Source organism: Cervus elaphus, chromosome 23 (assembly GCF_910594005.1).
Source record: "Cervus elaphus chromosome 23, mCerEla1.1, whole genome shotgun sequence".
Lineage (NCBI taxonomy): Eukaryota > Metazoa > Chordata > Mammalia > Artiodactyla > Cervidae > Cervus > Cervus elaphus.
Genome location: NC_057837.1, coordinates 73,636,210 through 73,650,291, shown reverse-complemented (window position 1 = coordinate 73,650,291; position 14,082 = coordinate 73,636,210). Strand labels below are relative to the sequence as shown.

The 14,082-nt window shown below is 44.4% G+C and overlaps 1 protein-coding gene across 10 annotated transcripts; it reads right to left on the bottom strand.

Moving 5' to 3' along the window:
• Window positions 1-5,921: 5,921 nt before the first annotated feature.
• LOC122682118 (serum basic protease inhibitor) lies at window positions 5,922-13,059 on the bottom strand. Of its 10 annotated transcripts, none has more exons than XM_043884883.1 (5): window positions 12,937-13,059; window positions 12,005-12,054; window positions 10,824-11,841; window positions 6,940-7,131; window positions 5,922-6,490 (listed from the first exon to the last, which is right to left on the bottom strand). In XM_043884883.1, the coding sequence occupies exons 3-5, from the start codon at window positions 10,915-10,917 to the stop codon at window positions 6,480-6,482; spliced, it is 297 nt and encodes a 98-aa protein (XP_043740818.1). In that variant the 5' UTR covers window positions 10,918-11,841; window positions 12,005-12,054; window positions 12,937-13,059; the 3' UTR covers window positions 5,922-6,479. The 10 variants fall into 10 exon arrangements, with proteins under 10 accessions (XP_043740818.1, XP_043740824.1, XP_043740820.1 ...); XM_043884889.1 differs by lacking the exon at window positions 12,005-12,054 and having other exon boundaries at window positions 10,824-10,981; window positions 11,803-11,841; XM_043884885.1 differs by lacking the exon at window positions 12,937-13,059 and having other exon boundaries at window positions 10,824-10,981; window positions 11,605-11,899; window positions 12,005-12,356.
• Between the last annotated feature and the right edge of the window lie 1,023 nt (window positions 13,060-14,082).

Sequence of the window (14,082 nt, the reverse complement as noted above, 5' to 3'; positions counted from 1 at the left end):
CCCAACTACTGAAGCCAGTGCACCCCAGAGCCTGTGCTCTGCAACAAGAGAAGCTCCCGCAATGAGAAGCCCAAGTACTGCAGTTAGGTAGTAGCCTACACTCTCCGCAACTAGAGAAAAGCCAACACATCAAGGAAGACCTAGCATGGCCAAAAATAAATCAATAAAATTATTTTAAAAATTAAAAATTTCTTGTTTGGCCCAAGCATGTGATTTGTGGGACTTCAGTCCCAGGCCAGGAATTGAACCTGGGACCCCTGCTTTGGAAGCATGGTGTCTTAACCACTGGGCCATCAAGGAAGTCCCAGCTTGTAAGACTTTAAGACAGAAGAAGAACCTATTGAGATTATTGTGATGTTTAAAGATGGAGATGTATATGCAGGGCTTGCTTGGCACATAGTAGCTTGTCAGTAAGTGGTAATAGATATTTGATATTGTTAATTCTACTTCTCTCAGAATTACTGAGGGATTCTTATTGACTCAGTGACTTTTACCAGCACATCAGGACAGGAAATTCACTCTGCTCTTTGAAGTTACTAGCAATCCCTATCTCCTCTGAGACTCGGGTTCCTCTAGTGTAAAAGGAAGGATAACTGTCTCCTTGTGGACACACTTCAGGGTCTATCTACGATGACAAATGTAAATCACTAGCAAATTGAATAGGCCACACAGCTAGTAAATTGGAAGAGCCACAGCTTGAATCCCTTGAGTCTGAGCAAAAGTTTCAATCACCACGTATTTTATCCCTAATAAACATTTCATGAACAAGTGCATGAATGAGTTAATGTCTAGTTATGGGCTTCCCAGGTGACTCAGTAGCGAAGAATTCACCTATAATGCAGGAGATACAGGAGACTCAGGTTCAATCCCTGGGTTGGGAAGATCCCCTGGAGAAGAAAATGACAACCCCACTCCAGTATTCTTGCCTGGAAAATTCCATGGACAGAGAAGACTGGCAGGCTACAGTCCATTGAGTCCATGGGGGACACGACTGAGCATGTCTCCCGCCCCCTCTCTCAACATCTTTGCCTAAGTGTTCTACAAGCACCACGGACTCAACATTGACTCAGCTGAATTCATTGTCCTTTCCCCTACAGACTTGCTTCCCTTACCTTCCCCCAGAAAGCTGAGTGCTGTCCTTCACTCTAACTTTTCTTCACCCTCTGTGAGCAATCTCACAGTAACATCTGTGGGTTGTAACTCCTCAGTTCTCAGGTGAAATTTCATTTCAGAGTAAGATTAAGACACCAGAGCATAGAACTGCCCCACTTCCTGACAGCATCCAACTGGAGCAAAGCCAGCTTCCTGAAACTCTCCCCTAAATAACCTAACTGAAGCCCACATCCTGTAAGTCCTTCAAACATCCTTTTAATGAGATGTCATATTATTCATTGTCCCTTGCTGAAGTGAGTAATAAACCCAATTCGTTCAGTTTGGAAGAGGACTGCTTCTAGTGGTGTGTGGTTGGAAACATTGACAAGTGTAAGTCTTTTCCTTATTTTATGATTAAGGAATGCAAAATTCAGAGATGCTGAGGTATTTGCCTGGGACTACAAGGTATTGCACAATAGAACCAGATCTATCTATGTTTTGGTTTATTACACTACCTCTATTTTTTGAGTTTTCTATGCTTCAATGTAAGCATAGAAAGGCAGTTAGTAAGGCAGTTAGGCTCTGTTGCCCAAAGGTTCCTCCAGCTTACTGCTTCTCAGAACTGAAAGTATGAAGACAGTGTTAAAGTTGCTCTACTTCAGAAGTTGGGACATCCCTTTGCCTCAGGAGCCACTAGATTATGAACAAGACATTCCCATGATGTCTTGCAACTGGGACGGTCTAATAATGAACACAGTGCATCCTGGGAAATACCTTGATAAGTCTTGGATTGTTGCCCACCACTTACCTCCTACCCTCTCCTCTCAACCGTTATTCTTCAGTTATTTAAATTTCCACATTATATGATTGCCACAGCTCTTGCTCAACAGGGGAAGATAAGTTGGGAGGGTGACTTAGAAGCTCTGATCTTACTGACCATCTTCCTCTTCTTACACTAAATTCTCTCCTCCGACCCAGTGAGGGATTCCCTTGTGGGGGTGCCAGTAATTCTAACAGCCTCAGAATAAAATGTTGTGAGCTGCCAATATTGGGTTCAATGAATTTTCAGGTTTGAGAATCTAAAGTTGGTGGTGGGAATTTAGCAAATATTTTCCAAGAGCCAAAAAGACACTTGGTGGGATACAGAAGTCCCTTGAGTCCCATCTCCCAGTGTCTGTAGGACTGTGTTAGGACAAAGGCAGCAGAATTGGTCAACAGGTTTTTTGGGAGCTGTGTCTAGACCGATGTTGAATGCCAGAACTAAAAGTGAGATGGAATTATTTTGGTTCAGTGGAGTAAGCCAGTGTTCTATTGATGAATGCTGCTATCTGGCACCTGATATCCAAGAGAAAGTGAGCTCTCGATAAGAAGTGGTTGAAAACTGAGGCTGGAAGAATCTAAAGGAAAGGGAAAAATCACAATAAGAAAAACAAATATATAGAAGAATGGAAGATCATTTAAATGAATCAATACATATATTAAAAAACAATTAAAAATTGTAGAAGCGATCCTGACAGGATAAACAGCAAAAGGATCATCATGAAAATGTAAAGTAGAACATCAAAATCACAAAATGTGAGAGACGGAATTGTAAAAAGTAGATCTTTGAGAATGTGTTTGAACTCGAGTGACTTTCAGTTTAAAGCAAGGAGGTATAGTTATGGGTCAACATTCTTGAACTCCATGGTTACCACAAATGAAAAACAGAATAGAGTCACAAAAACTAAAAACAAAGGAACTTAAGCATACTAACAGAAAAATCAACTAACCCCAAAAAGAAAAATAAAAAGAAGAAATGAACAGAGAATAACTACAAAAACAACTGGAAAATGAGGATTATAATGACAAATCATATAAAAATATTCAAGTTGTTTTTCACAGATCTAAAACAAATAATCATAAAATTTGTACAGAACCACAAAAGACCCAGAATTGTCAAAGTAATCCTGGGGGAGAAATGCAAAGCTTGAGTCATGACTCTTCCGGACTTCAGACTATAGTACAAAGCTAAACCAATAAAAGTATGCTATTAACACAGAGCCAGACATAGAGATCAATGGAATAGATCAGAATAGATAGCCCAGAAATAAACCCATGCATCTAGAGTCAATTAAGCTATGACAGAGGAGAAAGGAATATACAATGGAGAAAAGACAGTCTTTTCAGCAAATGGTTTTGGGAAAGCTGAACAACTAAATGTAAGTCAATGAAATTTGAACAGTCCTTCATATCATATACAAACATAAACTCAAAATGGAATAAAGACCTTAATATAAGACAAGATACCACAAAACTCCTAGAAGAGAACACAGGCCAAACACTCTTGGACATAATCAGGGCAATATTTTCATGAATCAGTCTCTGGTGCCAAAAGAAATGAAGGCAAAGATAAACAAATGGGATCTAGTGTGAAGTGAAGTTGCTCAGCTGTGTCTGATTCTTTGCGACCCCACGGACTATACTGCCCATAGAATTCTCCAGGCCAGAATACTGGAGTGGGTAGCCTTTCCCTTCTCCAGGGGATCTTCCCAAGCCAGGAATTGAACCGGGGTCTCCTGCACTGTAGGTGGATTCTTTTCCAACTAAGCTATCAGGGAAGCCCTATCTAATCAAACTTAAACTTAAAAGCTTTGGCAGTGAGGAGGAAATCACTGACAAGACAAAAAGACAACCTACTGAATGGGAGAAAATATTTGCAAAGTGCGGGACCAATAAGAGGTCAATATCAAAAGTATACAAACAGTTCTTGCAACTCAACATTGAGAAAACAAAAAAAATCCAATTTAAAAATGGGCAGAAACTGTTTATAATAGCCAGGACATGGAAGCAACCTAGATGCCCATCAGCAGATGAATGGATAAGGAATCTGTGGTATATATACACCATGGAATACTACTCAGCCGTTAAAAAGAATTCGTTTGAATCAGTCCTAATGAGATGGATGAAACTGGAGCCCATTATACAGAGTGAAGTAAGCCAGAAAGATAAAGAACATTACAGCATACTAATACATATATATGGAATTTAGAAAGATGGTAACGATAACCCTATATGCAAAACAGAAAAAGAGACACAGAAATACAGAACAGACTTTTGAACTCTGTGGGAGAAGGTGAGGGTGGGATGTTTCAAAAGAACAGCATGTATACTATCTATGGTGAAACAGATCACCAGCCCAGGTGGGATGCATGAGACAAGTGCTCGGGCCTGGTGCACTGGGAAGACCCAGAGGAATCGGGTGGAGAGGGAGGTGGGAGGGGGGATCGGGATGGGGAATACGTGTAAATCTATGGCTGGTTCATATCAATGTATGACAAAACCCACTGAAATGTCGTGAAGTAATTAGCCTCCAACTAATTAAAAAAAAAAATCTACAAACAATAAAAAAAAAAAATTAAAAATGGGCAGAAGACCTAAGGAGACATTTTTCTAAAGAAGACATACAGGTGGCCAACAGGCACATGAAAAGATATCAACATTTCTAATTATTAGAAGAATGGAAGGGCTTCCCTGGCAGCTCAGCTGGTAAAGAATCCGCCTGCAACACAAGAGACCCCAGTTTGATTCCTGGGTTGGGAAGATCCCGTGGAGAAGGGATAGGCTACCCACTCCAGTATTCTTGGGCTTCCCTCTTGGCTCAGCTGGTAAAGAATCCACTTGCAATGCGGGGGACCTGGATTCGATCCATGGGTTGGAAGATCCCCTGGATAAAGAAATGGCAGCCCACTGCAGCATTCTTGTCTGGAGAATCCCCATGGACAGAGGAGCCTGGCGGGCTACAGTCCATGGGGTCGCAAAGAGTCAGATACGAATCTGTGACTAAGCACAGCACAGAGGGAGGGGACGTATGTACAGCTATGGCTGATTCATGCTGATGTTTGACAGAAAACAACAAATTCTGTAAAGCAATTATCATTAAATTAAAAAATGAACAAATTTAAAAAATGACAATGAGATCACATCACATCAGTCAAAATGGCTATCACTGGGGATTCTATAAATAAAAAATACAGAAGAGAGAGTGGAGAAAAGGGAAGTACCTTGTATACTGTTGGTGTGAATGTATATTGGTACAGCTCCCATGAAAACAGTATAGAGTTTCCTTAAAAAGCTAAAAATAGAACTACTACATCATTAACTACTATATTATGCTGGGTATATATGTGGAAAAAAGAAAACTTTAATTTGGATAGATACATGCACCTCAAGGTGCATAAAAGCCTTGTTTACGAATAGCCAAGACATGTGCGCAATGCAAGTGCCCATCAACAGATGACTGGCTTAAGAAATGTGGTATGAAAATAAGACTGGATTCATAGACATAGAAAACAAACTTATGGTTACCAAAGGGGAAAGGAAGGGGAAGGAATAATAATTTGGGGGCATTGACAAGCACAGAGCCTGGCAAATGGCCAGTGCTCACTAAATGTGAGTTTGGTCGTCTTTAGTTAGAGTCGGAAGTCCCCTACCCCAACACAATGACAGGGAAGGGGGTTTGAAGGACAAATTGACAATTGAGCCTCATGCTCCTTCCTTTCTGCTTCTGAGAATTCATGAAAATAACATGCTCCAAAGTTTGACCTGGCCCAAGAAGTAAAGGACAAAAGTTTTCTTGTTGAGGTGTCTCTCATCAAGTTTTTTGTGTACACTGGCGTGGCCTAAGAGGTAGATGTCAATATAAGGGGTTGGCTCCTTATACTTAGTAGGGTTCAATCTGAGGAGAGGTGGTGGGGAGGTGCCCACCCATCTGCATAAAATGAGAAAGACCACTGTTTCCATGGAACCTATGGGTTAAGGTTCTTAGTTGCAAACAACACAATCCACTCCAGTTAGTTTAAGCAAAATATGAATTTATTTAAAGATAAAGCCAGATTCTTTGAAGCCACAGACCTTCAAATCAATGTGAGGAGGAGGCTTTTTTCATGAAAAGACCTCTCCCACCATTGAGCTGAAAACTCGATGACGGAAATTCTACTTTCGCCAGCAGAGGGAGAGCAGTGATGGTGGGGTGGAGGATGATGGTGAGGATGCTGTGGACAAGAATTCCAGATTCAAATCTCAGGCTCTACAGATACTCCAGTCATGAGGAACTTTACTCCTGCATTCATTCCTTCCTTCCTCAAGTATTTCTGGACTGTTTCCTTTGTGCCAGAAATTGTGGGAAATGTGAGGGATAAAGGGAAGATTTGCTTTCTTGGTGCTTAGAGCAAACTGGATGAGATAGGGCTAAAGTAAGTGGACCTGTGGAGGAAGGAGAGAGACACATCTTTCTGCTGAGGAGAGGAGGGTTGAGAAGAAAGAAAAGGAGGCTGAAATTTTTCAGAAGCAGCTAGAGCCCAGCTTTGGGTGGGTCTTCCTTGTACTTCAGCATCTCAGGGGAGCACAGTTCACAGGTTCTCTGTAAAAGGAAAGGAACTTGCTTATTGACATCTCTGAAGGCCCAGACCAGGACATTGAACACCCTGACAGGTCCTAGACCATGCCAGAAATGTGCAACCACAGTCCTCCCAGGACCAGGGTAACCAACAAAAAGCAAGGGAGTTTTCCAGGCCGAGGTGGGGCACTGAGGAGCACTCCACACTTGCTCTGCAGAGTGACTGACTCAGGGTTCCCATCTGAAAAATGGGAGCATGTGAGTAGGCTCAGATTATGATGACGGGGCTTCTAGGGGGTGACCTTTCACCAAGCTGGTCCATGGAGGACACGCTCAATCCACAGATACTGCTGCCACTTCTCTTGGGAGGCAGCAAGGAAAAAAATCACTTTTTTTGGAAAGGTGTGTGGTCTTCTGAGCGCCATCACTTTCCCCAGCCCTTCCCCTCTCCCTCTGCCCTGCCCCCGTCTTACTCCAGGGCCTGGTAGCACGACCACAGGTCCTCATGCAATCCTCTGCACTCTTGAAATTGTTGCGCTTAGCTCTGCAGCCGCCATATATAAAGGTCTCGCAGAACCCGGACTTGGCGTTGTAGAAGTATCTGATCAGTTTGGCCTTGCAGGGACCCGTATATGGAGGCTCTAGGCAGAAGTCAGGCCGCTGGGCTGCAGGGATGGGAGGATCTCAGTTAAAGAGAGGGAAGGTCATCACAGCTCAGTCTACAAGATGAACAACTAAAACGACCAGTTTGTGATAGAGAGTGATGGGGGGGCAGAAGTGTGAAATGTGAAAAGGCCTTTTGATACCCTGCTTTCCAGGACATTATTATTAATGCTGTTAGGTGTGACAATGACAGGGCAATAGTATAAATAATTACGTGCCATTAATGAATGTTTATGGATCAATTCGCATGATGCTACTGATTAGTTTCAAAAGTAACACAAAAGGGGGACACATATAAAAATATTCTCCATGTATAAAAATTATTGGAGATGGACAATGGATCCATGGCTTTTATAATACTGTGTTTTCTACATATGTGTGTAGTTGAAACTTCCACCGATTAAAAAGAAAGCATTACTGAGCCCAGTCTCATTCTGCTCACCTCAGGACCAGCCAATAATCCGGAGAAGAGCTGCTGAAACTAGGAATAACGTTTTAATTGGAAATTGAGCCCACGGAGATGATGGCATGCTACTGTCTCAAGAAAACCATCTTCCCACAGCATGAATTCCTGTTCCTTTTATAGAAAAGAGGGGGAGGGCGAAGAGCCCACGGTGGCAACGATGGTGGCAATGGCTAAACTGGACCACCAAGGGTCGCTAATTTACAGTTATCCCTTGATGAAGGTGCCCACCTGGATGCCAGCCAATGGTTGAGTAGGGCTGCGTGACCCATCACTATTACAAAAGTGTGAGGAAATCATGCCGTAAATGGAGAAAGACATGGTAGAAAACACACCGGTGTTTACTTCGGTTACCACCTGGAGACTGGGATAATAGAGTATTGAGGAAATATTGATACTGTGACTTATAAAAGAAATATTAACTTGGTCTGCATCCCATTCCTGGCACAGATCTCCTAAAACATTGGAATTTCCTAAGAGATGAGAGCAAAGGGGAGTCTATTATCATGTGAGGGAGATGACTTTTGTAAAGCCTCAACCAAAGCCAAGAATGGGGGTAAGTTGTTAGGGGAACCAACTGCCTGAATTGGGTGTGGAAATTTTCATTTCTACCTTCCCCTCTTTCATTGTCCCCACATCTCAGGAAGGGGAGAGGGATTGGAAGTTGAATCAATCACAAATGACTAAGGATTTAATGAATCACGATTTGTGATGAAGCCTCCATAGATATCTTAACATAGCAAGTCATTCAGGTGTTTCAAGAGAACTGGAATCAACCCAGGAAACAACACAGGTATATCCTCCATCTTGGCTCACTGGACCACTGCGGCAGCCTGCCCAGGGGCCTCTGTCTCTGCCCTTCGCCCCCTAGAGGCCACGCTCCACACTGCAGCCACAGGACCCTGTTAAAACTTGAGTGCTGTATCGTTGCTCCCATGACCAGTCCCTCAGTGGTTTCCCAGCTCTCTCAGAGTCAAATTCTTGTCCTTATACAGTCCTAGAAGGTTCCTCACGTCCTGCCCCCATGGCCTCTCTGCTTCATCCCCTCCCACTCCCCTCCCCTCACCCACTCAGCTCCAGCCACCCTGGTCCTGGTAGCTGCGCAAACACGCCAGGCTCCTTTTTGCAGCTTCTGCTTAATGTCTCCTCATCACAGAGGTTTCCCTGACTCTCTGCAGCCTCCCGAATCCCCATAACTCTCCTTCCTCACAACACGCATCATGACCTGGCATAGGATTTTCCTCCATCTTTGTTGTCTGTATCCCTCTTAGAAGGTATATTATTTTACTATATTTTGTTTACAGCTGTTTTCCTATACCAAGAAATATGCTTTTTAGGGGCAAAAAGCATAAGTATTTGATGAATATTTATCAAGGGAATAAATCTCCCATTTCATCCTCATGCCAAGTGCACAGTCATTGAAGAGGCTGATGTAATAAAATTCCTGTTAGTCTGTTTGATGATGAGGCCTTCCTATATACTTATGAGCCTACTTCTAACTTTCTATATCTTGATAGGAAAATAAAATAATAGTCTGACCAGGAGGCAAGAAGAGCTTTGAATTTTGATTGATATTGTACCAGCCTAGAAAAAGCAGTCTTGGCCCCACAAGCAAACTCATAGAAAAGTACTGCAGTTGCTTTTGGAGTGCTCTGCCTGCAGTTGCCTTTGGAGGGAAGACACTTAGCTGTCACTCAGCTCTCTGATTAATTTCATAATAGAGAAATGATCATATTTGAAAGATAAATTTTTTAGAGGGATGGTGAGGAAATGTAGATAGATGAGTCTTTTGGACTGAAATATTTTGATAGGAAATGGACGTCATTGATCAGGAAAGTCTTTATACTCATGACTGGTAATCTTTTAAAAAACTCATGTAACCTGGTTCCCCTGTTCAGGTGAAGAAACTGCAGATCCCGGAACACACACCATATGAATGCTAGGATCAGGACAAGACACTAACCTGTTACAACCCATTTAATCAAGCACCCACGGAGGAGCCTGGTGGGCTACAATCCATGGGGTCACAAAGCGTCGGACATGACTGAGCAACTTCACTCACTCACTCACTCACCTGATTCTACCAGGAATTCTGATAATGCAGAGAACTGGTAAGGAGTTATGACTGTTCTGCTCCACATAATATAGACCCTTGTCTCTGAACCTCAACCCAGACACCAATGATAGAAAAGAGTGAGTCTGGGTTTTGTCCCTGACCCTAACGTGTGTGTCTCTACCAACAGCAACCAGTTCTCCAATACCCACTGGGCATCCAGGAGTCAATTCACTTCTGACATTAAATCTACAGAGGAAACCCAGACCCCACAGGGTGGGGGCTGGCTCCCTGAGTTTCACCCACACCTCAAGTGTTGATAACAATTTCTGCGGTCACCTACATGTGTAATCAACTGGCTGTAAATCCAGAGGTTCCATGACCCACCTCCCATGTTCAATAACTTATTAGAGTCATTCATGGAACTCTAAAAAACCCTTTACTTACTGTCCTCAGTTGTTATAAAGCATAAAATCCAGGGACAGACAAATGGAGAAGAAATATCAGTCAAATGGGGACTTGGGGGTGCTGATCCTCCAGACCCTCTTAGGACTCTCCCCCCTCCGAATCCCTTGATGTTTTCACTTCCCCTGAGGCTCTCTGAACCCAATGTTTATGAGTTTTGATTAAAGATTGGAGGTAGGTAATTTGATAGAATCACTGGCCATTGTTGACTGAACACAGTATTTCTCTCCCCAGAGGGACAGAGTTGATAGTTCTAACCCTTTAATCACCTGATGGCATGTTCTAGAATCCAGTCCCATCTAGACACTATCTAAGGTCCCATCCTTCACTCATCTCATGACTTACAAAAATACAGTGAATTCCTAGAGTTTCAGAAGGCCTGGGGGCATGAATCGAGACAAGGATCAAATATGGATTTTGTTATGATGCTATGCGAGGTTCAGGGGCAAGGCAGTGACCAGGAATAGACAGTCTCAGAGATGAGGTCCCTGATCTGGTAAAGTCAGGTGGAATGCTTTTTTCCCCCAAAACTTAACACACAATGATATCTATTGAGAGTCAAAAAATGTCCCTAGAGTGAAAACTGCTCAATTTATAAGAAGAAATCCAGAGAGGGTTGACAACACTCACCCCACCCCTACTCCCCTGTGCCTTCTATGGACTACCCTCCTCCCTCACCCCAACTTTTAGAGGAGAGGTGAGCCAAGACTTACCCTTGGCCTGGTTGCTGGTGTCATACCCTGGGATGCTGGCCACCAGGGTGCCCAGGAGGACCAGAAGGGCTGCAGAGAGGCAGAGCCGGCTCATCTTCGTGGCCTTGCAAGAGGGCTCCTGTGGAAAGCTGGGGGCTGACTGTGCTTTTCAGACCCCACTTGAAGGGTGGGAGCAGGAGATAAGGAGGGGAGTGAGGAAAGGGAAGATCTGGGGTCAGGCTTGAACAATCTGTAATCTCCCCACAGAACCAGACTTCCTATTTCTGCCTGCTGGGGCCAAATGCCCAGTAACAGTGTTTCCCAGACTTGACTCTGCCTGTGGGTCTGGTGCAAACACAGATTGTGATTCCACAGGTGGAATCTTGTCCAATATGGTCACTCAGGGAGCATCCCAGCACCTAGGGCAGTGCATGGCCTGTGATGGATGGTCTGTGAGTGGATGAGAGCGAATCAAAAGATGGATAAGTGAACAGCAGTGTGTTAGTTGAAGTCCTCCTTTTCAGTCTCCTGCAGATTCATCACCTCTGGGCATCAGTGCCCCCACCACCACTTGACTCAGACTACAGAGACACCTTTCTGCAACTATTGAGGCAGCATCTCAGCTGCCTGGATGTATACTGCTTATCTGGTACTGGTCCAGGCAGAGGCTGAGCTAGAGGAAGAGCCTGTATCTGTGGCACAAAGCCTGTTTTCTGGGAAGAAAAAGGAGTAAGGGGAGGGGGCAAAGGGGAAGATGGGAGCTGAACATGCCTCCACAGCCTGACCACCTGCTGGCCCTCACCTGGCTTCACACACAGGAGGGTTGTCTACCAGAGTGGACCTCAGAGGACCTTGGAAGATCACCTGTAAGCACAGGTGCTTTCCTCCTGCTTTCTCCCCAGGGATTTTGGGATCAGAGCACCTCAGTTTGAGTCCCGGCTCTGCCTTTTCCTAACTTTGTACTTGAGCATGTAAATCCCCCAGAGCCCCGTGTCTTTACGTGTCCGATGAGATCAGCGCTGACCACATCACAGGGTAGCTGTGGAAACAATGGAGGCAACAGACATGTATATTCCTTCGCCTGAGAAGTCAAAGTCCTGTGTAGTAATAGCAATAATAATAATAAGTAATTGTGACAGTTAACACCTAGTTCCTCCTAGATACAGGCATTATCCTTAGGCCCTTGCTGCATATTAACTTACCTAATCCTCATGATAGTCTTAAAACAGGGGGTGAAGAGCTGTTACTATTTCTTCATGTTGCAGATGAAGAAATTGAAGGCAACAAGAAGTTAAGAAATTTGCTTAAAATCATACATGGTAGAAACAGGGTTTGATCCCAGGAATCTAACTTCAAGTCTGTGCCCCGTGCACTCTGCTGCTTTGTAAAATGTAAGATTCAGGACACATATGAGGGGTGAGACCCACAATGTCTTCACTCATTCTCATCTAGTCACTCCCAGTTAGACCCATGGTGCACCAAGCCACCATTACACAGTCACCTATCCAGGCACAGATAGGCATCTTCCCACTAACACACACACACTCACTCACACAAACACACACACTCACACACACCCTGTGCTCCACTCCAGGCTCAAGGAGGAGGGAGATGGGCTCAGTGACCAGAAGCCGCAGGAGCAAGTCCAGTCAAATGTCAAGCAGGCCCAGAGCTGGGTGATGAGCTGCAGAGGACATGGGGAGCTGCCTTCCTGCGCAGACACCCTTTCCCTGGAGAAGGGCAGGAGCTTTCAACACCGAGCTGCCCCAGGACAGAAGGGAATCAACAGCCAGTAACTCAACAAACAAGTCACTATGAGTGGAGAGTCTACTCTCTCCTAAGACATCTCACATGCATGATTTCAGTTAGCCTCATGTCAATCCTACAACATCTGAGATTCTCATCCCATTTTGTCAAGGAGAAAACCAAGCCTCAGAGAGGTGAAGTCACTTGCTCAGGACACACGAACAACAGATGGTACAACGAGATTCTAGTTCAGGAGGCCTTCTGATCCTGCTCCTCTTCCTGCCTCAGTGTGTCCATCTGAGACCAGGGAGCAGCAGAAAGCCCACTTCCCACCCTAACAACAGAAACTCTTCTTTTCTCCTGGTTTGTCTCTCATCTGTCCATCTACCTTTGACTTTCTCTCCCAGTGTCCTCCTCTCCTTCTGGCTCTCCTCCATCTAGTCCAGGCCGGAAGCCTCTTGACCCAGAAGCTTCCCCTGATGAGGTATCTACCTTCCCAGTGCCTCAGACATCTTTGGAGAAATTACATGGCAGAAATGTCACAGGGTGTGGGGGAACCACCTTGTTTACACAAGAGCCCTGGCCCCACAGCTTGAACTTCCTGCTCCGCCCTCCAATTCCAACGCCTGAGTGGGGGTGAGGGTGCCTTTAGCTTGCCTTTAGCACCTGCCTTTAGCCTCCCTGAGAAACAGACCCATCAGAGTTGAGTAACATAGGTGTGAAGATGTTGGTATAACGAGGGACTTGATGCCGGAGGAAGATCTGAGGAAGGCTTCTGAATAATTAAAAGCTAGCATTTCATTGAGGGTAACTCTCAGGCAGCCTTAGTTTTGATACCTCCTCTTACAGGGAGCTCACTATCATGTGGGCAGCAGGTGCCAGGTGACAGCATTCATCATGAGAACAATCCTTTGTCCCATTCACCCAATAAAAACCCCTCCCTTCCCTCTGTCTCAACCTTGTCATTTCTGTCCTGACTCTAATTTCAGGAAACCAATTGACCCATTCTACTGTTTTTGTCCTAAAACAGCCGTAACAGAGACTTGGAGATGGCAATCAAGGTAGTTTGTTTCTCTCCCACAATGATCTTTAAGGGGAACTTCACTGGCAGTCTTGGCTAAGATGGTAAAGCGTATGTCTGCAATGCGGAAGACCCAGGTTCAATCCTTGGGTTGGGAAGATCCCCTGGAGGAGGAAATGGCAACCCACTCCAGTACTCTTGCCTGGAAAATTCCATGTACTGAGGAGCCTGGTAGGCTACAGTCCATGGGGTCGCAAAGATTCGGACATGACTGAGCAACTTCATTTTCACTTTCACTTTCACTGGCAGTTCAGGGGTTAGGACTCCATGCTTCCACTGCAGGGGTCATGGATTCAGCCCTTGGTTGGGGAGCTAAGATCCAACATGCCATGTGGTGTGGCAAAAAATAAATGTATCTTTTAGATTTTTGTGCAATACTTGCTGAATCCCCTCTATCAGCTTAAGAATATTAGCCCTCAAAGTTTGGGGACTCCCTCTTCACCACTTCTGACA